This window comes from Dioscorea cayenensis, chromosome 4 (genome assembly GCF_009730915.1).
Source record: "Dioscorea cayenensis subsp. rotundata cultivar TDr96_F1 chromosome 4, TDr96_F1_v2_PseudoChromosome.rev07_lg8_w22 25.fasta, whole genome shotgun sequence".
Lineage (NCBI taxonomy): Eukaryota > Viridiplantae > Streptophyta > Magnoliopsida > Dioscoreales > Dioscoreaceae > Dioscorea > Dioscorea cayenensis.
The window spans coordinates 5,630,630-5,658,218 of record NC_052474.1 but is presented as its reverse complement, the minus strand read 5'-3'; the positions used below and the strand labels follow the sequence as shown (position 1 = coordinate 5,658,218).

General features: G+C 35.7%; 2 protein-coding genes across 3 annotated transcripts; both read right to left on the bottom strand.

Annotated features, from left to right (window-relative positions):
• Positions 1–74: 74 nt before the first annotated feature.
• LOC120259067 (50S ribosomal protein L24) lies at positions 75–2,210 on the bottom strand. Its single transcript, XM_039266601.1, has 5 exons — positions 2,063–2,210; positions 1,854–1,949; positions 1,442–1,545; positions 1,173–1,309; positions 75–436 (listed from the first exon to the last, which is right to left on the bottom strand). Exons 1-5 carry the CDS (start codon positions 2,120–2,122, stop codon positions 354–356), a joined length of 480 nt encoding a protein of 159 aa, XP_039122535.1. The 5' UTR covers positions 2,123–2,210; the 3' UTR covers positions 75–353.
• Positions 2,211–3,243: 1,033 nt separating this feature from the next.
• Positions 3,244–8,225, bottom strand: LOC120257970 (THO complex subunit 6). Of its 2 annotated transcripts, none has more exons than XR_005535937.1 (12): positions 7,941–8,225; positions 7,720–7,835; positions 7,215–7,291; positions 6,528–6,573; positions 5,842–5,902; positions 5,686–5,739; positions 5,436–5,516; positions 4,763–4,802; positions 4,428–4,537; positions 4,116–4,161; positions 3,708–3,827; positions 3,244–3,517 (listed from the first exon to the last, which is right to left on the bottom strand). XR_005535937.1 is itself a non-coding variant. In XM_039265284.1 (12 exons), the coding sequence occupies exons 1-12, from the start codon at positions 8,154–8,156 to the stop codon at positions 3,410–3,412; spliced, it is 1,140 nt and encodes a 379-aa protein (XP_039121218.1). In that variant the 5' UTR covers positions 8,157–8,225; the 3' UTR covers positions 3,244–3,409. The 2 variants fall into 2 exon arrangements, 1 of the variants encoding a protein (XP_039121218.1); XM_039265284.1 differs by having other exon boundaries at positions 4,051–4,161.
• Positions 8,226–27,589: the final 19,364 nt, after the last annotated feature.

Here is a 27,589-nt window from a genome sequence, read left to right as displayed (position 1 = left end):
GATGTGTCATTCAAGCAAATTCAAAGCAAACACAAATAGGATGACAAAGATCATCATCTATACACAAAAGGAAACAAAACAACAAATATAAGTTTTTTATATGGATAATCCAACTATCGTAACAATTATCTCCTTATTCTTGAAACATTTTCCAGCAATTTCCATCAAAAGATTACATGCTCAGTTTCACCTCCATATCACCAAAATGGTCACATAATTGGCTAAAATTGAAGTTCAGTTCAAATCTTCATTAACAACAAATGCAGATATCAGGATGAAACTAGAGAAGTTGCTCTGCAAATTGTTAATAGGTCCCGTGAGATGCAATGGTCTTTGTTGTGAGATACAATTGTCTAAAGATCAGGCATTCCCAGTCCAGCTTTGGCGTCGTATGTTTTTTCGAGCACAACATCCATAGGAGTGTCTTTAGGGCCAACTGCACAAACAAAGAATAAATGAGTCAGTACAGAAGAACAGAAAGTGCATGTTCAGGGGTATTCTGTCAATGTTATGAAATACTATGATGATTTACTAATTCCATCAAGAAAATCCGACGGAGAAGAAAAAAGCAAAAATTATAACATTCAAACGAAACAGCCACAGATTTGATTCCTTTCTATTCAATCCTATGATTAGTATCACAAATAAAACATAGAAAACGAGCCTGGCCTTATTTGATTATTAGATGGATGGCCATTGCACGAAATTTCCTCAGGCATCTATAGAATGGAAGCTACATCCAAGTTGCATCAAATTAGAAAAAGGACAGAAATTGTGCTGCTTAGCTCAGGATCAAATACAAGGAGCATAACAGAAAGATTAAAAAAAGGTACGAATAAATATAAAATAAATATAGTACTTTATAATCATTGTGTTTCCATATAGAATTTCTATCTTTTGCTTTTGCTGCAATATTTTGCATACAAGGATTACTCTGGTATAGATACAATAAAATGTTACGAAATTCTATATGGAAACACAATGAAATAGACACAAAACATACAAGTACTTCATCAAAACAAAAGCAATTACAAGAAAGGGAAAACCAAAGATAGAAATAATCAAATTGCAAAATCAATAATTAAAACAAAAGAACCACACAATGCATCAAGTAAGAAAAAAGGAACAAACATCCAAGTGATTATCTGAAAAAGGGGGCAAAGGGAAATTACGTATGGTAGGTCTCAGCTTTCTCCTCTGTGATAATATTTCCGGTCGGGGGATTATGGATCCAGATGCTTCCTGCCCTCGAGAGACTCTAACTTTGGCCCCATCTTCCAAATATCGGTATCCTATTTTACAAGGTCTCCTAAACAACTTAAGACATCAATCATTCATACAAAGCTGAGAAAGGCAAGGGTTATAATGAAAAGTATATTTTGATCAATCAGTCTTTCATAGAGGTTTTTATCGATTTAAGATAAAAAAAAATGGAACATACCCAGTAACCGGGTTGAGAACTTGAACGTTGGAGACATGGAGAGGGGCTTCCACAGAAAAGATCCCACCTTCATGTCCCTGCCCTTGCTTGATGTGCTTCTTAACCTACAATTCATGCTTCAATTTATCAATGACATTGTTTAATAAGGTAAAAAATAACAGCACAATTGATGCTTCAATTTTTTATTTTTCATTTAAAAAAAAAAACAAATGATTACACGCTTCATCTGCTCCAAGGAAAATAGATTATATTAAAACAACAAACTAAAAGCAAATCTATAAAAATGTTCTTGAGAAATATAGATTTATCAATTACATTGTTTTAAATTTTAATTTTTAATAATCAGAGTAAACCTAGCATCAAATGAATGAACAAAGATCTGAGAAATGGAATTAGGGTTGGAGAAACGAACCAGATTCTTGCCCTCAACGATGACGCGGTTCTGAGATCTGATTACACGCTTGATGAGGCCTGTCTCTCCCTTGTCCTTTCCTCTGATGATCATAACCTACAAAAATCAATCGAAAAAAACAAAAAAAACACAAATTCATCATAAGAAAACATCGAAAATTTGCTTCATAGAGAGAACCAACAACAAAGATTGAATCGATTGAATGCTACGTTGTCACCACGAAGGATCTTCCATTTGGGTATCAGCTTCTGGGCCGCCTTCCATCCCATCTCTCTCTCTCTCTCTCTCTCGCTCTCTCTCTCTCTTTCTCACTCGCTCACTAGGGTTTTGAGGGTTTTTCAGAGGAAAGGGGAAATATTTCTCAAAGCAAGCAAGACCGTCCATGATGCCTTGAGATTCGTTTACTTAGATGAAATCAGTTCATTTGCTTTAGTTGTATGATGATAATAGATATCAAAAAGACTATTACAAATTAAAACTTAATTAAATATTCTAAATTGTATATATACATGAAATACTTTTAATACTGTAGAGTGATCAGATTGGTTTGAATTTAATTTTATGAAGTTTATATAACGCAAGTAGAAATTAGTAATAAAAGTTAATAGATATAAAACTTAGATAGGCCTCAAGGTTAATTTAGAAAAGTCATCCCAAAATAGTGTTCTAAAATAATATTCTGAATGCAATCCCAGAGGTGAGGTGGTAAAAATAAATTCAACCCCACCTCCAAAGTTACATTCGGGATACTATTCATTGATGAATAGCATTACTCTTTAAAAAATATGAGTCATTGAATTGAGTTATTTTCAAATCACATTATTAACTCCATTCAATCAAGTTCTGAAAGATATTTGTCAGAATGAGCTAATGAAAATAAGAAATGAAAATTATGTGTGCGAGCTCAGTTGAAAACTCGTTGCTCGATACTTGACTCAAACTTGATCGAGTTTTATTTTTGTAGCTTGAGCTCGACTCAATACATAAATTGAGCTACTCGAGCTTACTCGATTAAGCTCGATTAAGTTCGATTAAAACTAATAACTTCGATTTGATCATATATAATTTTATACTCGAACTCGAATTCAAGCTCGAACTCAATTATATATATAAAACAAACTAATATACAATATATATACACACAAATATAACTACTCAATTAAACTCGCGAGCACTCGTGTCAAGTATTAAAATGCTTGAACTCGGCTCACTCTACTACTCAAGCTACTAGAGCTCGAGCTCGACTTCACCCTAAGCAAGTCGAATTCGAGCTTTCCCCGAATCGAACTCGAGTAGCTTACGAGTAGTAGTGTATCATTAACACCCCTACGTGTGGACACTAAACAAATTTCAAACTCAGGATGTGAAGAATACATTTGGTGACACTTAATAATATAATTGATCCATTGACTGATTGATTCATAAAAGAGGTTAACAACATCATCAGGAACAACAAACAACATGAGATCCAAGAACAAAGCCTCAACTCTGCCTGATCATGTAGATCAATGAGAATGAAGGGCAATCCGTAAGTCCAGAGACAAGCAAAGTTTCAATTAAGTAAATTTATCTTTATCTAAACCACGGCAGCAAAACACACACAGATGGCTCCCGAATTCCGACACCACATCTACTAAGCCTCCGTAGCCACCTACTGCTGTAATCTGGAAAAGAAATGAGAGAAAAATTCATGTACATTTGAGCAATTGTATGACTGATCTTTTGGGATATATGAGATTTAGATGGATTGGATTTAATCAAGCAAAACTCGTATTCCAAGTATAATGCATGGTGTTCTAAATTAGATCCTTACTCAAGAAGAACTGAAGAAGGAAGATTGAAAGTTGAACCTACCCCTGAGGAGTGAAAGGAAACGGAAAATGCTGACTGCGGAGCGCATTGAATTTTTGACAGAGCCTTCCCGTTAATGCTGTACCGTCTCAGAATTGGTTCAGAACCAACTGCAAGGATATGCTGAAAACAAGACATGAGCCAATGAGAAATAAAAAAACTTCGAGAAACCTTCTTTGAAATAGAACTGGTAAATAATTGATAATGGGGATGAACTCTATACATGCCAAAATTTTCTCCATTTTCTGAACATGAATTAGGTCCAGATGCATGCAACACAAAAGTAAAAATATGATGAAGGAAGACAGTCCTTCAGGTGCAGGATAACCACATCCATTTAACTTACTTGGTTTCCATCAAATGATACATCTTGCACTGGGGTATGGCTCTCAATATTAAAAATACACTCACAAGAGAGAAGACTCCAAACTGACAGGTCCCTTCCAGTGCCGCAAGCCTGAATTAAGAAAGCCATGCTTTCATTTTCTTTTCAGATTTAGTGAACCATATTCCATTATATTATTAAAACTATGCAACAACAATAACTTTGAGCCACTGCAAACATTCTTGTGAAGAGAAACTATATTTCCTGGTCTTTGATCCTTAACACAGATAAAAATGCTAAATTGTTACTGCATAGCAGTATTAGAACCAGCAACAAAAACAGTAGCAAGCATACGTCATCAGCAAATTAATATCAGGGAACTGAATAAAGAGCTTTACCAGCCAACTCTCACTTGCATCAATCGCCAGACAACTGACCCATGAAGTTTCCTTCAGCTTACGGCCCTTTTCTGGATTTATAACTTGGGTGCATAATCCATTTCTACAATCTACAAATAAAAATCACAATCAAAAACTGGATGATCCATTGAGCATTCACATTTGATAAATTATAAGTAGACCAAAAGTATATAGATCTAACAACAGAGGCGCTACTTAAATTCCACGAAATGCTGGATAATAATAGATAGATGGGAAATGAAATGAAAATTTAAGTTACAGAAAGCAGATCCATGTTATTTGATAGATAATTTTGAAAAGGTTTGCATGCTTACCCCATATCCGTGCTGATCCATCCTCTGAACCAGTGATAATCTAAAAGACAATACATGACAATAAGAACAATTTAGCAATGACACCAAGAAAAGATAATAATTGAATACTTAGTTAATAACTAAATGGATCCCCTTTCCTCATTGCTTATCCAGAGGGTTCTGAGGCACTCTAGTATAAGTATTGCAGTTCCAAGGACTGTAATATATGGACAACAATATGGGCAATTGCAATAAATTGAGATCAACCAACTAAAACAAGATAATTGCATAAAGGTCGTTTCCTCAAAAATATTGTGGCAAGATTCATGTGTAAAAACTATTCACGTTTGAGAAATGGAAGATTGATCACAATAGAATTTTGTTAGAGCACAAGAGTGACCACAAAAAATGTGAATAGAAGAAAATGATCATGTTTAAGACAAGGAAGATTGACGAACATATTGATTGCAAAAAGATCAATCAAAATGTCGAATAGTGCCTCAGGAGCAAAATGAAGGCATGTAGAGTCCACTAGGAAAGATCAAGTGGCAGATAACATGTCAGGTACTGCAAAATTTGAATCATGTGATTGCTCCTGAAAAATGGCTACATGGAAATGAAATTCCAAAGATAATTACTTCAATATTAGACAAAACTTCATTACAGGAAAAAAAATTTGGAAAAAGAGAATAACCTGATTACTTGATTCACGGGCAACTACACAATGCAAATAGTCTGAATGACCTCTAAAGACCATTTTTCTCTTTCCAGTCTCCTGCAACAGCAATATGACTATTGAGTGAGTTCAAAAGCTACATAAAATAAAAGAAATTAGGGGAATAGCTTACAATCATGTTGTGGTGATGTGACTGGCATAAGCAATTTGTTCAATACTTCAATACATCATTAATAATATAATATATTTACCTCAAAAAGATACATACCACATCCCAGCAGTAAGCGCATGCATCACCAGTGGCTGATATGATGCATCCTTCCTAAACAAGAAATGTCCCATAATATTTAAATGGAGGTTTAAAGAATTTCAAAAAGTTTTTTAATGCGGAAAATATGATATGGGTTCTAGTATGTGGCTTAACCTGCTTGTTAATTGCAATCGCATTGTTTTCAGGGACTGGAGACTGTGCACTCCAAGGACCTCTAGAAAAAAAAAAAGAACAAAGAGACAATTACTTGAAAAATAACAAGAAATGAAATCACTAAGAATGATATATATACTCATATATAACCTGGTACATAAAAGCATTCTGAAATTTTGCAGGCAATGATATTAACATAACTCAGTGCCAATGTAATATTCTTATTCATACTCATATAAGATACATGGTCCCATTATGTGTTGCAGATACACTTTGATAAGTGAAGAATCAAGCATGATGTGTCAATATAATAGAATTTTCTAGAAGGGTAATTCTATTGTATCAAATTCATGATGGATGAAGTAATCTCCACACAGGTACAAGCTATAATGACAACTTGACAAGTATCTCAGAGTGATTTAACACTACCATTTTATCTATCATCTTTAAAGCACATATAACTTGGCATTTGAATGCAAGGCAAAGAACCTTCAAAAGTTTCCCTCAAAAAACAAGTAGTACTAATTACCATACCGTATGAACAGATACAGTAGATCCATATTCCTTTCCCATGCTTGTTATACACACACACACTAGCCTTGTGTACACATAGATCAGCAAATTTGCAAATGAATATAAGTTCTGAATACATAGAAAACTACATGAAATAATTGAATAAAACTCACTCATGTTGAGGATTCACCAAGTCAAGGACCGGCTTCAAATGGCTTCCTACAAGTCACAAATAAGATAAAAAGGAAATTAATGAAATAAAAAAAGAATATGTTCAATGTGTGTGTCATGTCTAGAATCACTGACATATTCACATGTTCATAGCAATGAAATTTTCAAATCACATATACAAAGGCTTATACATATATTCTATTCACCATTCTCATATTTTACTTTGGGCACAAATGAATGGAAATCCAGGGGTTATGCTCACCATTCTCATCTCATGTTTCCACAGATTTTTCTATCGTGAATCAGATCACTTTGGCCTGATAATATCAAATTTGATCTAGGGTGCATGGAAAAGGCACTTGATCAATTACTCCAACAAGATCAAGTTAAATGATGCTACTGATGCAAAATTTGCTTTTACTAATGTCATTTTGACTAAAAAAACAGTGTAAGATATGTAGGACAACTGCTTGCAGATAGAATCTATCATACAAACAGATTGAGAAAAGTGTACAATAGATGGAACAGTCACTTGCAGATAGAATCCAGGACTAAAATTATCAATTGCTAGACATGGGCAGGTTGCATAAGAGTGATATCATCAATGTCTAATTCACCAGCACACATTTCACACGGTCATTTTAAGAACAATAATAATTCTTTCCAAGTAAAAGAAACAGGATATATACCTTGAATGGCCACAGGCACCTCTGAGTTTAGGACATCCAACCATTTCCAACCTCGAATATGACCATCATCTCCACAACTGCATGAATTTTTTAATCACAAAAAAAAATTCAAAAAAAATAAAAAAAATCTTAAGCATGCCATAATACCCAGGAATTCTATCTCATGCATGTTATGATCAATGGCAAGTCCATAGCAAAGTGCAATTATACCAGAAATATGACTTATTGAAGACTTCACAATGAATTACAACGAAGGGAAGCAATAAACAGGTTCCAGCAGTGCGGATTTATCTTAGCACAATCCAAATGTATAAAGGCACTCTTCGAATTTTACAGTCACTCCAATTACATGAAACTCAATCACAAGCAGAATCCATTAAAAAGAGGAGAAATTCAAGACAAAATCTAACCAAGTTAAAGCATATTTTTCAAACAAATCCAAAAAGAAGAAACTAAGCAATGAAGCATGGAAAAATAAAAACATATTCTCAAAGAGATTCCAAACCTAAACAACAAAGCCTCCTTCCCATCGTCATAAAACTTCAAATCATACACTGGGCCCTTATGCCCTTCAATGACAGCAATCGGCTCCTCCATTAGAACATCAACTCCATTCCTCACCTGAAAGAGAAAAAATTCAACCAGGCATTACATCAAACATCTTACAAACAACCACCATTGCTTCAAATTCTAAGAAACATTGCAGAATCAGCTATGAGGAGGTACCTGGGCGGCGGAACAGATGCAGGATTCAAGAGAGTAGCACGCGATGGATCCATCGCTGGAGGCTGCAACGATGGTCTCCGGCTTGTGTCTTTCCGATGGAGCGAAGGCAGTCCTGAAGACAGTGCGAGCGGCACGCTCTCGGTCTCGAAGGATGTTACGACGGTAGGCATCCTCGTTCCATTCCCTCGCGTCCCCTTCGAAGTTTATCGTCGCCATTGTCGAGCTCAGGAAGCACAGAGAGCTCCGGCAATGGCCTCAGAGGCTGAAAATTTTCTGGTTCTTAGTTTGCCGAGATGTTTTCCGTATTAAACCCTGACATTTTCTTAATTTTATTTACATCCTTCCACTATAATTACAGGAATACCCCTATAAAATAAAATATTACATACCCCAGTAGGACATTGTATTTGTGTTATAGGATCCAAGCATTATAGGATTATTAATTTATTATTATTATTATCTACCGCAATAAAGCATTATAGGGGATTTGTTTGAATCCAATAAATCAATGAACCTATTAGTGAGTGGTTTGCGCAGATTTTGTCAAAAATAAATAAATAAATATCATAATAGAAAACTAAAATTTATCTTTTAATGTAATTCTCAAAAATAATTATTAAAAACTTTTAAAATTTATAATAATTGTGTGCTGATATTGAATCGATAACTTTAAATTTTGATTATTAAATTTTAATTATTAAATATTATTAAAAATAAAGGGAAATTGTAGCATGAAACTACCGTGAATCAATGCTTAGTCAAGATTCTTTTAGTAGTCCCATTATGAAAGATGGACATCATGATACGGATTTAATAGTTTCTGTCCATTGTACCATGCGATCATTATTATTTTTTTTTTAGTGATCTAAATAAGTCAAATGCCAAAGGCGGATACACCTATGCAGTGTAACTACAACCGCAAGCTTAATAATATCTGTACTCTCACCTTACACAGGTTTAGATTCAAAGTCATCTTCTCAATAATACACGGACACTTAATAATAATAATAAAAAATCAATAGATCAAATGCTTATTAGTATGCAATGGGGTTGTTCAAAAAAACCACTTAAACCGTAAACCGGACGGGACCGGTTTTTATCACTGATGCAGTCCGGGTTCGATTTTAGGAACCATGCCCAAACCGGACCGGACTGGTTTATTTATAAATTTGTAAATATAGTTTTACGTTTTAGGGTTTATTAAAAATTTGTTTTGATCTCTCGTGTGAAGAGATCAAAGAGGACAAATGCGAGGATATATAAATAAGTAATGTATATTAATTAATTTAATTTTAATTCATAAAAACCGGGACCGAACCGGACTGGACCAAATCGGTTCAAAATGGTCCAAACCGGAACCGGACCAGACCAGACCAGACCGGTCCAAAGCGGTTTGGACCGGTCCAGGTTTCCCTATTATTTGGTTTGGTCCGGTCCCAATAATAAAGAAACCGTTTAATCGGTCCAATCCGGTTTTGGACCGTGCACAGCCCTAGTATGCAACCATAATGCCTACAATCACTAGCAAGGCAAAGGATATTGCAACAATAGCTTCAACGTCCTAATTTTGGAGGTTTAATTTTAAGGTCTTCAAATTTTTTAAAATCATATCATTAAAATTATAATAATTTATTATTATTATTATTAGTTATGTGTGTTAAATTTTTTATATATAATCCCAATTAATTTTTTAAAAATAAGAATAGAAAACTATGGTAAATCTAAATAAAATTTGGTTTTATTAAATCAAATTTTTATCCCAGTTTTAAATTTTGCATCTTCAGCAACTTCTTGAATCAAATTATCTATCGGAATAAATAAGATAATAAAAAATTCTAATTTTTGCTAGAGTATTTTAAATAAATATCATAATAGAAAATAAATCAATCAATCAACCTATTAGTGAGTGGTTTGCGCAGATTTTGTCAAAAATAAATAAATAAATGTCATAATAGAAAACTAAAATTGATCTTAGAATGTATTTCTCAAAAATAATTATTAAAATACTTTTAAAAATTATAATAATTGTGTGCTGATATTGAATCATCGATAACTTTAAATTTTGATTATTAAATTTTAATTATTAAATATTATTAAAAATAAAGGGAAACTGTAGCATGAAACTACCGTGAACTAATGCGTAGTCAAGATTCTTTTGGTAGTCCCATTATGAAAAATGGACAGCGTCATACAGATTTAATAGGTGACGGAACCAAGGGGGCTAGCCGGGGCTTCAGCCCCCCATCGGCCCTGGCAATCTCTTCATCGGGACGACAGAACCAACCCCTCCTCAACCGACAGCCCCCTGCCCCTAGCCTCCATCCTTCCCGCCAGCAACGCCATTGATCCTGTCATCATATCATGGTTGTCATGCAATTATACAAACATCTTCAGGCGAGGTTAGGGATAACACATGCGACTATGTGAGATGCATTCCTCTAGTAATCTACTGAAATTCGCCATCATCGCCTCCCTCTCTCCCACTCTCTCCAGTGATTCTCAGAGTGAAGGCCATGAGAACGAGGACGTGTGGTGGAACTATTCATCACCAAAAGCCTGTGAGTGAATGAATGAAGACACGTCATTTAAAGATGGCAAATAAATTTAAATATATAATTTCAAGAGATTTTTACATGACACCCCTGAATAATAGCGAAATTTCTTACATACTCTTGAGTTTTTTGTATTTAATATTTTTTAATATTTTAAAGAAAGATAATCTAGTGTTTCAGTTCTTAGTTATGTACTTATAAATTTTGTTGTTTATTTATTATATAATATAAGGTTAGGTTGGGAATTTTTTTTTTTTAAAGATTGCATGTTGCTCTTTGTTTAAATTGAGGTAATTCAGCGGGTGAGGATGAGTTTCATCTTTGTTCCATCTTAACTACCATAAAACCGTGTCTGTAAGATCATCTATCTATTTTTAAATTGGATTCTAATGGTTGTTGTTTTAATTTTATCTATTTGCATAAATTTATTTGATTACATATAATATTAGGCATTAGCATATTATTGTATGTTATTTTATTAAGAAATAATTGATTAGCAATTAACCATGTCGAAGCCAATAAAGCCAATAAAGCGATACCCTAGAGATGAAATGATTAAGTACCAACTCAAAATAATAAGCAAAAATGGCAAATAATAACCAAAAACTTAAATAACTAAGCGTTAACTAAAAGTAATAACTAGAAACTTAAATAATAGTTATGTTAAATTGTCACACTATTTTGTTTTGGAAACAATTATTATGTTGACTAAATTTCTTTTATATTTTACCCTCAGCCCCCCTACCAATAAGTCCCCGTTCCGTCACTCTGTCCATTGCACCATGCGATCATTATTTTTTTTAGTGATCTAGATAAGTCAAATGCCAAAGGCGGATACACCTGTGCAGTGCAACTACAACAGCAAGCTTAATAATATTTGTACTCTCACCTTGCGCAGGTTCAAATTCAAACTCATCTTTTCAACGATACACGGACGCTTAATAACAATAATAATAATAAAAAAAAAAAACTAATAGATCAAATGCTTATTAGCATGCAACCATGATGCCTACAATCACTAGCAAGGCAAAGGCTATTGCAACAATAGCTTAAGCGTCCTAATTTTGGAGGTTTAATTTTAAGGCCTTTAAATTTTTTAAAATCTTATCATTAAAATTATAATAATTAATTATTATAATTAATTATGTGTGTTAAATTTTTTATATATAATCCCAATTAATTTTTTTAAAAATAAGAATAGAAAACTATGGTAAATCTAAATAAAATTTGGTTTTATTAAATCAATTTTTATCCAATTTTTAAATTTTTCTTTAGGTCAGTAATTATCTTCAGCAACCTCTTGACTCAAATTATCTATCGGGATAAATAAGAAAAAAATAAAAATTCTAAGTTTTTCTAGAGTATTTTAAATAAAATTATAATAGAAAATAAATCAATCAATGAACCTATTAGTGAGTGGTTTGCACAGATTTTTTCAAAAATAAATAAATAAATATCATAATAGAAAACTAAAATTGATCTTTTAATGTAATTCTAAAAAATAATTATTAAAATACTTTTAAAATTTATAATAATTGTGTGTTAATATTGAATCATCAATAACTTTAAATTTTGATTATTAAATTTTCATTATTAAATATTATTAAAAATAAAGGGAAACTGTAGCACGAAACTTCTGTGAACAAATGCTTAGTCAAGATTCTTTTGGTAGTCCAATTATGAAAGATGAACAACGTGATACAGATTTAATAGTTTTTGTCCATTGTACCATGCGATCATGTGTGATCTAGATAAGTCAAATGCCAAAGGCGGATACATCTGTGCAGTGCAACTACAACCTCAAACTTAATAATATTTGTACTCTCACCTTGTGCAGGTTTAGATTCAAACTCATCTTCTCAACGATACACGGGCGCTTAATAATAATAATAATAATAATAATAAAAAACCACTAATACATCAAATGCTTATTAGTATGCAATCATGATGTCTGCAATCACTAATAGGGCAAAGGCTATTGCAACAATAGCTTTAGCATCCTAATTTTAGAGGTTTAATTTGAAGGCCTTCAAATTTTTTAAAATCTTATCATTAAAATTTATTATTATAATTAATCATGTGTGTTAAATTTTTTATATATAATCCCAATTAATTTCTTAAAAATAAGAATAGAAAACTATGCTAAATCTAAATAAAATTTGGTTTTATTAAATCAAATTTTTATCCAATTTTTAAATTTTGCTTTAGGTCAGTAATTATCTTCAGCAACCTCTTGACTCAAATTATCTAACGGGATAACTATGATAAAAAAAATTCTAATTTTTGCTAGTGTATTTTAAATAAATATTATAATAGAAAATAAATCAATCAATGAACCTATTAGTGAGCGGTTTGCGCATATTTTGTCAAAAATAAATAAATAAATATCATAATAGAAAACTAAAATTGATCATTTAATGTAGTTCTCAAAAATAATTATTAAAATACTTTTAAATTTTATAATAATTGTGTGCTGATATTGAATCATCAATAACTTTAAATTTTGATTATTAAAATTTAATTATTAAATATTATTAAAAATAAAGGAAAACTATAGCATGAAACTTCCGTGAACCAATGCTTAGTCAAGATTCTTTTGGTAGTCCCATTATGAAAGATGGACAGCGTGATACGGATTTAATAGTTTATGTCCATTGTACCATGTGATCATTATTTTTTTTTGAGTAATGATTTTTTTACCGAATAGATTTCCCGAATTAGTTGGTGGATGTTAAGTTGTCATCCATGTCAGCATCCACTTCATTCTTTCTTTATTTTTTTTAAAAAAATTAATTTCTCTTTATTATCTAAATCCTAAATTTAAAATGTAAATTATAAACCGAAAACCCTGACAAAGACGGATACACCTGTGCAGTGCAACTAACCATGATACCTACAATAATTAGCAAGGCAAAGGCTATTGCAACAATAGCTTAAGCGTCCTAATTTTGGAGGTCAAATGCTTATTAGTATGCAACCATAATGCCTACAATCACTAGCAAGGCAAAGGCTATTGCAACAATAGCTTTAGCGTCCTAATTTTGGAGGTTTAATTTTAAGGCCTTCAAATTTTTTTAAAATCTTACTGTTTATATAGATTTTTTTTAAATCCTAATTCTAATCCAAATATGAATTTATTTCAATTATGATGTGAATAAAAGAGGGAGATAATTATGAAAAGAAGGGATAATTTTTTAGAATCTCCCAATATCTTTTCTTAATTTAAATATAAAAAAAAGATAATGATAACCATCCTTATCCAAGAGGATGGTTGGATACAAAGTAATTGTTTTTAATAAAAAATAATAAAAAAAAGAAATAATAAAAAAAAGAAATGAAAAAAAGAAGGAAGGATAAAATCATCTTCCAATATTTTTTTAACAAACCATATTTATCCCAAAAAAAAAAAAAATAGTTATGGTTTAAAAAAATCTAAGTTTTAAATTAATAAGAAAAGGATAAATCCTTGAAGGGATAATCTCCCAATTTTAAATTTGGATAAATTAAAATGTCCTTATCAAAGTTGGTGAAGAGAAGGATTGTTTTTTAAATCTATGAGTAAAAAATCGGATTTATTAAAAAAATAAGTAAATAAATCCGAAAAAAAAAAACGAGGACAACAACCGGATAAAAGCCGAAAAGAAAAAATCAAGAAAAAATGGGAGAAAAGAGAGAGAAGGAGGAGACGAAAAGAGGAAAAAAAAAAGACGAGAAAGTGACAGAGAGAAGAGACAGTAAAAACGAAGAGAGATCCCAGAGGAAGAGAAGAAAGAGGGAGAGATAATACGAGGAACGGATTAAAAAACAAAAAACAAAACACTCTTTGGGTGGAGAAAGAACGAGGTAAGATACTTAAAAAATCATCTGGGATTAATATGCATGGACGCATGGATGCATGGCAGATACAAACAATCAAATTATATATATATTCATGCTCAAATTCTTTGCATTGAATGTCTTCTGTTCGTGCATGTATGCCTATTATATGATCATGACATGCATGTCCCTTTTATATGATCATTGCATATAATCATGGTTATTTATATACATGCATGTTTCTTTTATATGATTATTGTTCTTTATATATTTAAAAAAATATATATAAAAAAAATATATAAGGCATACATGGTATCATGCGTTCATGTGAGCATATTTTTTTTTGATTTCTCTCTCTATCCACTTTTCACTCCCAAACACATGAATCCATGTTTATTTTCTAGTGGATAGTTGTAAGGGTTCTACCTTACACGCTCGGCATATGGTGGTCCCTGGCCGAGGGAGATGGCCAATGAAGCCAAGATTGGCCAAATTCTAAGTCCAAATAGGCGTTGTCCGTCCGATCATCCGATGCGCGGGTTGAGTCTGCGCATGACCGAGAATTCTAGCCGGGGGTGCCGAGTGAGCGGGTGCGGGGGCATGGTGCCGCGCATTGCCGAGGGCTCGCTAGGCAGCGCACATGGCGTGATGCGCGTGGCCGAGGAATCTCGATCAATGGGTGGGTGATCATGTGATCACGGTCTGGAGGTCGAGAATTGGCTAAGTATGGGCCAATTAGCCGGGATCGGCAGTAGCGACGATGAGTACGGTCGATCAAGGGACTTGTACGGTTGGTCAGCTGATCGGGTGGGCGGAGCGGAGCTCTTAGCCCAGCCGTGGGCAGGATAGCATGTGGGCGCATGGCCGCGTTACCGAGGGCCTTTACCGAGGAGGAATCGCGCGGTAGAATCTCAGAGCCGCCGTCTGGGCCATCTGAGGCTCGGATGGGCGCACCGGCAAGGGATGACCGGGAGAGGGCTGGCTGGATTATCAGTGCCATTGGTTAACATTGTAGAGCGATCTGGGTGTGTATAATGAACAGTGTTGTGTTTCTTAGCACTGTGCTTGTCTTGATGTGACAGGTGACTTATTCTTAGCCTCTTATTGAGATCCGGTTGATCTCATCCTCTCATTGGTTTTCTCTATAAATATGGCTCTCATTCCCTTAGAAAGGGTAAGAGGAGAGAAAGAAGAACTCTTGGTGAGTTTTCCTCTTGGTTGTGGGCTGGTTCCTCTTCATCCTTGGTGGGGTGGAGTTCTTGGCTTCGCTATCCATGTTCATGGTGTAATCTTGGTTTCAATATAGAGAGTTTATGTTTTTCTCTCTAATCTCCTTGTTTGTGTGCATGGTTATTTGTATCTTGTTCGTTGTAGCTCATCCTTGGCCGTAGGCTGGCTCGGCGCCTTGGTGGTGTGACGAGCGCCGCGCGGTGATCGTTGGGGCGATCGGGAAGGCCGTGACAATAGTCATGTTCATATATACGTATGCATTAATGTGACATGGTCCACATCTTGCATGTAAGAGCCAGGCCATTGTTATATAGTGCTTATTAACCATGATTAGAGGATGCCAATGCTATGCTTCAAAAACCGAGATTTGGAGGATGTGAAAAGAGAAATATTGGAGGATTTATGTGAAAATTGCAGAAAAATATGAAGCGTTGAAATTTTTGGACTTATTTGCAAAATTGGCACAAAAAAAACTACTGTGAAGTCTTGGATTTATTTGCAAAAAATTAAAAAAATGAGAAAAAGATGAGTTTTAGGGTTTATTTACAAATTTGATCAAATAAAAAAAAAAGTGAAAAGTTATAGGGCCTAGCTGCATAAATCCTTAGATGCGTAGGAATTCAAAGGGGTAATATGCAGAAATGCCACGAGAGAGGGATTAAAATGCAAAAGATGGCAAAAAAAAAAAGAAATTTTAGTGAAAGTTGAGGATATTATTATGAATTTGCAGGCCCACTTCCACAAACTCATGTTGAGGCCAATGTAGTGGTAGAGAGCTCTCTTCGAGAGTTTCCTCACTACCTCTTGAGACTCTCTTGAGTGAAAGAAAAAATATGAAGATTATGAATCTCATGTTGAGGCCAATGTAGTGGTGAGAGCTCTCTCGAGAGTTTCCTCACTCACCTCTTGAGACTCTCTTGAGTGAAAGGAAAAATATGAAGATTATGAATCTCATGTTGAGGCCAATGTAGTGGTAGAGAGCTCTCTTCGAGAGTCTCCTCACTACCTTTTGAGACTCTCTTGAGTGAAAGAAAAAAAATATGAAGACTATGAATCTCATGTTGAGGCTAATGTAGTGGTAGAGAGCTCTCTTCGAGAGTTTCCTCATTACCTCTTGAGACTCTCTTGAGTGGAAGAAAAAATATGAAGACTAAGAATCTCATGTTGAGGCCAATGTAGTGGTAGAGAGCTCTCTTCGAGAGTTTTCTCACTACCTCTCGAGACTCTCTTGAGTGAAAAGAAAAAAATATGAAGATTATGAATCTCATGTTGAGGGCCCAGATGTAGTGGTAGAGAGCTCTCTCGAGAGGTTCCTCATTACCTCTTGAGACTCTCTTGAGTGGAAGAAAAAATATGAAGACTATGAATCTCATGTTGAGGCCAATGTAGTGGTAGAGAGCTCTTTTCGAGAGTTTCCTCACTACCTCTTGAGACTCTCTTGAGTGAAAGAAAAAAATATGAAGACTATGAATCTCATGTTGAGGCCAATGTAGTGGTAGAGAGCTCTCTTCGAGAGTTTCCTCATTACCTCTTGAGACTCTCTTGAGTGAAAGGAAAAATATGAAGATTATGAATCTCATGTTGAGGTCAATGTATTGGTAGAGAGCTCTCTTCGAGAGTTTTCTCACTATCTCTTGAGACTCTCTTGAGTGAAAGAAAAAATATGAAAACTATGAATCTCATGTTGAGGCCAATGTAGCGAGCTCTCTTCGAGAGTTTCCTCACTACCTCTTGAGACTCTCTTGAGTGAAAGGAAAAATATGAAGACTAAGAATCTCATGTTGAGGCCAATGTAGTGGTAGAGAGCTCTCTTCGAGAGTTTCCTCACTACCTTTTGAGACTCTCTTGAGTGAATGAAGAATATGTTGAAGACCATCAATTCTCGCGTCCCTTCTTCATGAAGTGGAAAATATTTGAATAAAAAATTTTTAAGTAAAAAAAAATCTTTAAAGATCCACATGAACAAGTGGGAGTCTTTCTCGAGCAAGGGAAAATTATTGAACCATGCTCACACCTCATATGTCAAAAAAAAAAGAGAGGAAAGGAACTCTCTCAAATTGACTAAAAAAATCAATTAGTGAAGGAAAAGTTCCTAGGTAATAATGATGAAGAAAAAGGTTTCATAAAGCGTAAGACACCGAGTCTTCAAACTCCAAAATTTAAAAGAAAAAAAAAGTTTATGATTCACAAACAAATGGGGATCACCATTCAAAATTCACAAAAACAAGTTAAAAGCAATCAAGTTAGTGACCGAATCATATGAATGGTCATGACTCGGAGATGCATAAGTTAAGACTCGGAAGCATAGGAGAGTCAAGGCTTAAAAAAAAACTCAAATAATGGGACAAGTGAGTTCAGGAATCTTGAGGCATCAAAAGTCAAAGATTAAAGAGCTTCATGAGTCCAAGACTGAAAGCTTCACAAGTGCGAAATGCCGGAGTTTTCAAAAGCCCAAATCAAATGAAGTCAAGTTTGTGATCCAGTTGATATTCAAGACACAAGCATGAAAAGTAAGATCAAGGTCAACAAAGTCAAAGGAGACATCCTTAGCATGATCTTCGGCGAAAAGTTAGGATAGAACAAAGTCAAAATAGGTTAAAATTATGTAAAGCTAGAGAGAGATTAGGAAAAGGGAATTATGATAGTTAGAGTTTCTAATATTTGTATTCTCAATCAAATTCATGTAATTGATCAAGTTTGTTTTCTCTCATGTTTGTCATTCACACTTTGTTCTTAATCGGAGGTTCCCATGCATCAGTCTGGGGTAATTAACATTAGAGGGTTGCCTCTTATGGAAGTCATAAACTCACAAACCCTTGAAGTCTAAAAAAAATAAAAAAATAGATTTGTGATCCAGATTTTAACCGGTCAATCCTAATTAAAGGACGGGTAAAAAAAAAGAGCCCACACTTACCATTAAAGTTATAATAATTTATTATTATAATTAATTATGTGTGTTAAATTTTTTATATAATAACATTTGATTTTTTAAATATAAGAATAGAAAACTATGCTAAATCTAAATAAAATTTGGTTTTATTAAATCAGATTTTTATCCAATTTTTAAATTTTGATTTAGGTCAGTAATTATCTTCAGCAACCTCGTCTCAAATTATCTATAGGGATAAATAAGATAAAAAAATTATAATTTTTGCTAGAGTATTTTAAAAATATACATTTTTTCTCCATTTAAAAATAACATAAAAATTAGTGAAAATTGTCAAAAACACCCCTAACTTTGCGTATCCCTAAAAGCACCTTCCTTTTAAACTCAATGATTTTCAAACCCCAAAGGTTGTAACCGGTGTTAACATAATTACTTTTGAATCTTATGGATGAAATTTCCCCTTTCATGGGAAGTTGTGACAGTGGAATCATGTTTTCAGTTTGAGAGGAAGTGGGGGGTTATTTTTTTGGGTAATCCCTAGAGACAGCCATTATTGGTGCCGGTTATACTTTTTTCTCTCTTCGCCTCTTCAGCTTTTCCATTTCCAAAGTTGTCTCTGCTTGGGCATCCTTGTCTTGAAGAAGAACTTTGCTTTCCACCATTGTCTCGAAGAAGAATTCCCGCTCAAGTATTCGGCATTTCATCAGTTTACAGTGTAAGGTATTGATCCAAGGTGGACGCCGTTGAAGAAGTTGTGTTTATGGTGTTTTTTTATAAATGATTCTGTTAGAAAAAGAGATTTTTCATTTTTGTTTTGTGGTTTTGTTTTTATTGGATAATATTGAAGTCTCCAGGAGATTTATCAGCTAGGGTTTTGTTTTGGTTTTCATTTTTGTCTGTGTACACGATCGAAAGAGATTTTTCGATTGTTATGCTATGTAATGTTTACAATGTAGGTTTCCCCTTTACATTGATATGGTTGCAGTTTTAAAAATGAGGTTTCCGTTTAAGTAATGGGATTTTATTTAAACATTTGATGTTTCTGTTTAAAATATGAGGTTTTTGTTTAAATATTTATGTTTCCATTTAATAATATTTAGCTTACTATTTAAAAAACTTTATGTTAGTGCAACCGCACTATTTATTGGCATGATTTGACACAAAGTCAGATGACGTGGCAACCATGGTGACAATGCATAATTGATGACATGGAGAGTATGGTGACATGGCAAAAAGACTTGGGGTGCAAGGCAAATCATCTTAAATATGGTGGAGCTATTTTTAGTAAGTCTACAACATGGGGCCAAATATCTTGAAGATCTTGGTGGTATTATTCTTGGTAACTTGTTCAACTTGAAGACGAGATCATATCAAGACCATACTTAGAGAGATATGATTGAAGACTAAATATGGTGGAACTTATTTGAGAAAATATCTATTCATGGTATAAATGAAAGAGATATGATTTGAAGAATCCTTGATGATTGAATTGATTGATTGAAGATCTATTATTGGGAAGATTTAAGTACCAAACTTGGGTGAATTGAAGATCAAGTTTGGAGAATCTTTGAAGACCAAACTTGGAAGATTGAAGACTAAGTTTTGGCAAGTTTCATGGAAGATGCACAAGGACGTGCGCCCCTTGCGAGGGGACTGTGTGTTGAGGAACTGAGGAGGTAGGCTAGTTGTTGGAAGTTGGGATCAGGAGATTTGGCTGCATCGACTCGGACTAAGCATGACCGGGAGGTTGATGGGTCTTGAGGTCGTCCGCAACATAACTAGAACTCAGTCAAGTCAGCAGTCAGGACCATGTTGCAATTTATGTTACAACAGGAGTTGCAACAGCTAATTTCGGCAGGTTTTTAAATTAGTAGCCGCGGAGATTCTAAAAGAGGTATGTGCTATATTTGGAACGTTAAGGCGTCTATATAAGCTACCTTGCTCGTAGATTGTAAGGGTGACTCTTGGGTGACTCTTGGAGGAGAGTGAGTGAGCACTAGGCAATCTAGAGAGGGTAGTGATCTTCATTGTTGAGAGTGTGAGTGACAAGTGTTTGTACTCATATATTTTACCTCTTTTAGTGGATTGTTTATCTCCGGGCTTGGCCCCCCAGACGTAGGCGAGTGAACGCCGAACTGGGTTACCAACGTTGTGTGTCTCCTTGTGTTTGTTTGTGTGTCTCTTTCTTTGTTGGTTTGTGTGAGACTTCTATGAGTGCTTGAGTGTTACCAAATATCCACAAACCACACCGGAGGAACTAACACTTTACTTTCCGCTTAAATTTATCTGAATACTGTTTAAGTATGGTTATTGTAGCATGCTTGTGATTATGATGGTCAACCTAGTTAATGGGCGATGCTATTTGACACTAGTAGTGGAGACAGTAGCTGAGTTAAAAGTTCACATGAGTGGACGACACTAAGAGATAATCCGGAGAACACCGTTTGCAGCATTCACCGAGTTTGAAGCTGTGTTCCAAAAAAGGGCCCTCCTTAATTCTTTGCTGCAGAGATATGATGGCCGCGCCAACAAATTCAGGATTGGGGGAAGCTTGGTGAGTTTCAGGCGCGAAGATGTGGCTCTCGTTCTTGGACTGCGTTGCGACGGAGACGCAGTCGTATTTCAGAAGAAGAAGAAAGCATACTCCGCTTTTGAAGATAGATATTTTTCCAGAACCTACGAAAGACACAGAGACTCCATCAAGAGAACACTTAAGTAGCTTGTTCAACATAGGGGAGAAAAAGAAAATTTTGTCAAACTCCTGATGGTGTATTCCATGGGTACAATCATCTTCCCAAACACGTCCTGCTTGGTTCTGAACTTGATCGTTGATTATGTCGATGGCCTACCTGGCATGGGACGATATGCATGGCCGTAAGCGACGCACAAGTGGCTGATGGAGGACGTCCCACAAGCAGCCGCTCGAGTGCAAGCGAGATGCGCCGGGAAGAAGAAGAACACGGGGTACGTCAAAAGTTGCTCTGTCGCACTGAATATCTAGTTTTACGAGTTGACCGGCACCATAAAGAAGATGTAATTTGGCAAGAACCCGAGGATGATGTGCTACCGTGAAAGTAGTTATCGGAAGCAAGCGTTGATAGAAGCCATATTGTCATCGCTCGAATGAAAGGAGGTAATAAATCATGAGTCTCTGTTTAAATATCAAATGTTTATGTTTAAAAATATGATTTAGTGTTTAAAATATCGGTTTTCTTTTTTAACTATTTGGGATATCATTTAAAATCCTATGTAAAATGTTTAAATAATTGAGTTAACTATTTAAAACCATTTGTTATTGTTTAAATTGAATGCTTTAACTGACATTGTGTTGTTTAACTATGTTAATTTACTAAGCTGGTCGCGGCGAATGCGGATAAAGAAATCTTCATTCGAGACATCCGCCCAGGGGATGCTATTGCTCCCGAACCACTGACGCGAAGACAGGATGAGAGGTCATCCTCTTCAAGACGTCGTTCACCTAATGACAGCCTAACCCACACACGAATTCCTCGCCGCCAAAAGAGCCCCGCCCGACCGAAACATCCTCTTCCCTAGCGGCAACATCCCCTCTTACCGGAATAGCCCCCCAGACAGCTACGGCCCCCTTGGCAACGATGTCACCGCACGTCTGCTGCAGGCGTGCCACGTACTAATGACCGAGTTCCCTCGGCTTGTTGCTCGGGTGGAGGCATTGGAAGGATGGGCACAATCGAATGTGCCATCCCTACAAACAAATGAAGCACCCAACACAAACGCTACCCGAAAAAGCCCGGATGTAGCCGAGGTAGCCTCGGCGATTGTCGAGGACGTGATTGGGATGGTGTCGGATTTTGAAGACGACTACGTCATTTGGACTGCCATTCGAAGAGGGTCATGTTTGAAAAGAATCTCCAAAAGAAAAATAACAATAATATCTCTCCCTCCACCGGCCGATAATGAAACAATAGAAACACCACCTGTGGTTGATCGGTCGGCTACAGTGGCAGCGTCTGAGGAAATTTCTCCAGAAGAAGCTACAGCTGTAGTCAATATGATAGCCAAAGAGATCCCCATCTCGGTGGAACCGGTGATGGCCAAAGAGATCCCCATCTCGTTGGAACCGGCGATGCTCAAAGAGATCCCCATCTCGGTGGAATCGGCGGACGACAGTGCCGTGTCGAAGGTAGACATAATCCCTCAACAACAAGAACCAACAAAGATTGTGTCTCTGATTGATGCTATCATCAAAATCCCTGTCTCAGTCAAACTGGCGGACAACAGTGGTGCATCAAAGGGAGAAACTCTCCCACAACTGTCAACAACAGCACATGGCAATGAACCGAAAGATTATCCTGACAAGGGGCAAGTAAACGTCAGCGAAAAAACAACGATGACCGGTGCTACGGTTGACAGTATGGTCATCGCCAACCAACAATACAAGGAAGTGCGGACGAACTTTCAACCGAAGAAAAAAAGATACCTTGGACAGGGGCGCCTCGATGTGTTCGAGCAGGAGTTATTAAAGATTTACCTGAATTTCATGATGGATTCATAAGTATTAACTATTTCCATTATGCTTTAAATATATATGATATCATTTAACATTATGAATTTCCATTTAAATATTTACATTACTGTTTAAATTTATGAGTTACCACTTAAGTTATTTTGTCTCTGTTTAACTTTATCTTTTACCATTTAACCACAGGAATGTCGTGTGGAAGAATAACTATGTCAGCACCACATGAGCCAGCCTATACACGATGCTGGAGGGAAGGAAATGGTGACAGACGATGCGATAGACGCGTTCGTTTGCATAATCCAGAAATCTATGACGAGAGTACCATATCCATATATAAAGAGCGCCTACATTACACGACCGCTGCACTATTCATATTCAAGCAGGAGGGCGCGAATGAAACGGCTCTCACTATGATGGGAGATGCCACGCGTAACCTGCATGATGTTGACATAGTCATCCTGCCAATCATTATGAATGACCACTTCCATTTTGTTGTTCTTAATAACGACAAGCAAAAATGCAAGCACTATATTTCTGCCGAAAGTGAGGAGTATGACAAAGACGCCGGAGAGATGGTAAGTGCTTTGATAACTAGAGTTTTATAAATAGTATTCTCATAGTCGGGATTCTAACATCAAAGTTTAAATCTCGACAGCGGAGACTATTCGACTATTGTGTCGATATGGACCTCGGCGAGTAGGTGACTATAACGTACCCCTTTGTTCACGATATTGACACCCGAAGGCAGAAATGAGGAAATGTCGACTGCACCGTCTATGTCATGCGGTTTATCGAACAACTACCCAACGGTGAAAAGCTACGGCTATCGTAAGCGGGCATCCCTTACTGGCGCTTAAAATGTGTTACACGCATACTTAAGGAAGGGAGCGCAACCGGCATCACTGAGAAAGGGGATTCGTCAACCAGGGTGAAAAAAGATTAATATGTAATTATATAAAATAGAGTTATCGTATAAATAACATTGTATCTCATTTAAATATCATTGCTTTTGTTTAAATATCATTGTCATTGTTTAATTTCCAAGTTTCTCTATTTAAATTCTTAATTTTCTGTTTATCTTTCAAAGTTACCATTTAAATAACATTGTCTTCCTGTTTAAATATCATTGGTTTTGTTTAAATATCGTTGTCTCTGTTTAAATACTAAGAGTTTCTGTTTAACTTTTTGTTTATTTACAATATTGTTTTTGTTTCTCAAATAAGTTTGTTTCTTTTCAAATATTTGTTCATTTACAATGCCTGGTCGGCAACAGTTTCATTGCAAGATCTACGATTGTGAATAGACGCATGGCAGCGGCTGCAACGTAACTCGCAGACCTCAAACAATTGTGACTTGGTCCTCTTTCATCTGGGACGCCTAGATTGCCTTCTCGTCACAGGCGGTCGCAAACGCAGTTCGCGATTTTCGTCCATATGTTTCTCATTGTCGGGTATGGGGAATATAGCTTTTTTATACGCCATTTTGTAATTGTCAACGGTGAAGTAGCCACTAATAAATCGATGAGCGTTAGTGTCTATATGCATTATTGCAGCGCAAGTGTGTTTACACAAGATATCATAAACTTGCCATCTACGACATGAGCAAGTTTTATTGGCAAGATCTACAGAGTTACTGCACTAGTCAATCACATCATAACAATCATCGACACAACGACCAACATGAAGATTTCGGCTTTTCTCAACAAGTATCTCTACCTTCGAATGTATGTCCGGACATAAATAGGTCTCCCATTTGTTCGCTTTCTCATGGTGATTGCATAACATGCGCATCAACTTGAATCTGTACAACGTAGAACACGAACACTTAAACAAGGTCAAGCAAAGACACTAATATTTAAACAAAAAAAAATATTTTTAAACTGTAGGAAAACTTTTTAAAAGATAAGAACAATTCTTAAGCGTTAAATAAAATCAACATTCGAATACCTTATGGAGTCAACCATTTTCGTCACCGATAAATGCCGAGCTTCTTTGATCCACGCATTGAATGTCTCCCGACATTTGAATACATCTCGCCCCAGTGTTCACCTCTAAATAGATAATTCGACCAATGTGACATATCTGATTTATGAATCAACCACTGATAGGCTTCGGGTGGTGTGGCCTACAGTTCATTCACGGTATCATCGAATTCTTTAGTCGTGGATGCCCACGCAATACGAAAGTACATGGACCAGCACTCCTCCTTTAATGTCTTCCCAAGTCTGACATTGGCTTTCATAAAATTGGCTTCCAAGTGTCGAAGGCAGTATGCATGTGGGAAAGAAAAGAAGACTCTCACAATGGCGTTCACAAAGCACTTAAACCTGTCTGGCACGAATGTAATTATCTCTTGATAATCTCCTTTATCGTATAAAGCATCACCTAACTTGGAAATAAACCAAGTCCAATTGGTATCGGTCTCGTTGTCGATAATACCGAAGGCGACGTGGAAAAAGCCATTATTTCCATCTTTACCCGTGGCACCCAACAGAGTTCCCCAATACTTTCCAAGGAGGTGGGTATCATCGAGAAACAGCAGCGGCCTGTAAGCCCTTTTGAATCCCACGATACACGCACTAAAGAAAAGAATGCATGTTTAAAATGCTCACATTCTCTTTCCACAATCGCAATGCTGCTGGGGTTTATCTCAACCACTTTATCCACGTACCAAAGCAACAAATCGTAGCTGGAGATGTCGCTACCGTCGAGGATCACCCGGGAATGCTCTTTTCCCAACCAAGCTTGCTTGTATGGAATGTGGACACCATGTTCCCCCAACATGTTTTTTTGAATGTCGATGGCCTTGTACAAGGGCCGGTCCTTAAGCTCTGAATTACTCGTGCGCTTACCCATTTTTTGGACGCTTTCGGATGTAACGCCGATCCAATTCCACCACCCCAAGTGTGTGACAGGTACATTGTCTTGATTATAAAAATATTTTTATTATATTCCTTTGATGCATGAAGGTGCCATTGATAACCATCGGCAACGCAATCCACAGTCATCCGGTGTTTTTTCGTTCTTTAGGAATTTGAAGTCAAAATTCCGTTTGATTGCAAATTTCGAAGTGCGTCTCTGAAATATTCAACGCTTTGAAAACGTTGTCCGATATCCAACGACAACACTTCAGATTGATCTGACGAGGAAGGAAGGCGTGCCACACCGTCAGGGTCACCATGAGGTAGAATGGAAGCGCTCGCAGAATCCGAATTCCTGCAACACTTTAGTTTAAACGAAAGCGATTAATATTTTAAGCAAAACATAAAATTGTTAAACGATAACTAGAAAATTTAAACGTTAAAACAAATATTTAAACACAAACAGAATAATTTAAGCGGAGAATACAATTTTTAAATGAAAACTTGATATGTTTAAACAGAAACTGGGATAATTAAACAATAATTAACTTCTACAACTAGATAAACATAAAAGAGAAGAACTTTACAACGAGAAGAATTCGTTTTCAGTAGGATACGACAATGTTACATCACCTATCTCAACAACAAGATCGACTACACCGCATTTTAAGATGGAGTATATGTGACACATGCGCTGGAAGTCAACCTCGTTTTCTATTGGACAAACCATTTTATGTCCATCGGGTGTGATAAACTTCACTCTGACATGGGAAACATCGAGACCCATCGCTCACATATCTCAGCTAACACTGATTTCCAAGAAGTCAGCGCTATGAACATTAGCACTCGTCCCTCCCCATTGTATCTAGCAATAGCACAAAAACTTTCCATAATAAACCTGCATTTTTATACATTGTTACTTTCTCCCGCAGAATGATAAAAGTGAGAGCAACGAAGAAATTCTCACCTTATCAGGAAACCGGCAGAACTCAAATCGAACAAACCAAATGAGGAGAAGAAGAAGATGTGATGAGCCTTCTAAACTTTGTTTGACAAAAAGCAAGCAGGAAGGAAAAAAAATGTAAAATTATATGCATAAAGGTCAGATATGATGTGATTGGGTGGATTTTTTCCCGCTATTTTCAATGGCAAAAATGAAATTTCATAATATGGATCCATTTGAAGTGAACGATAGGGGGTAAAAAAGAACTTGAATAATAAAAGAAGGGTTATCCGAGGTATGCAAAAGTTAGAGGAGTTATTAAAAAATATTTGAAATTCATAAAGATAAACAGTAATTTTCCCTAAAAATTAAAGGAAAAACCCATAAAGCAAAATTGTTAAATTATTCTGCATAATTGATGACTTTCTAGTTATCAACCTAAGATTAGACAAATAATGATGGCACTTGAAACGTGGAAGATAAGAATTCACGCTGACCTAGTTTTACATAGATATGAGAAATTTCCCATTAATACTATATAATTTAATAATTTGAACGCAAGGAATCTTATCAATTTTGTGCACATATTCCCCCTGAAAACCTTGTTATTACACGTATTGTCAATTGTTTATCAATAACCTGTTTAAGGCATTCTGGAAAATAAAATAATCACAATCCTATATAATCAATAATGAAGTTTATAAGGGTTATAAATGTAAATGAAATAAAACTTCACGCTAGCACGGGAGGGGTTGCTTGAAATTTTAAAATATCTTTTCCGGTGCATCCATTTTCTTTTCCATTGTTGAAAAAATACTTTTCAATTTGTCTTTCAAATTTTTCAAGAAAAAAAAAAGCAA

Excerpts from the sequence above, each read along its gene's own strand:
- LOC120257970 (XM_039265284.1), bottom strand. The coding sequence starts at position 8,156 with ATGGCGACGATAAACTTCGAAGGGGACGCGAGGGAATGGAACGAGGAT. Across the intron at positions 7,836-7,940 it reads GCATCTGTTCCGCCGCCCAG|GTGAGGAATGGAGTTGATGT; the intron begins GTACCTCCTCAT and ends TTTCTCTTTCAG. Across the intron at positions 5,903-6,527 it reads TTGGTGAATCCTCAACATGA|AGGTCCTTGGAGTGCACAGT; the intron begins GTGAGTTTTATT and ends TTTTTTTTCTAG.
- LOC120259067 (XM_039266601.1), bottom strand. The coding sequence starts at position 2,122 with ATGGGATGGAAGGCGGCCCAGAAGCTGATACCCAAATGGAAGATCCTT. Across the intron at positions 1,310-1,441 it reads GTTCTCAACCCGGTTACTGG|GAGACCTTGTAAAATAGGAT; the intron begins GTATGTTCCATT and ends TAAGTTGTTTAG. Across the intron at positions 437-1,172 it reads AAAGCTGAGACCTACCATAC|TTGGCCCTAAAGACACTCCT; the intron begins GTAATTTCCCTT and ends TTGTTTGTGCAG.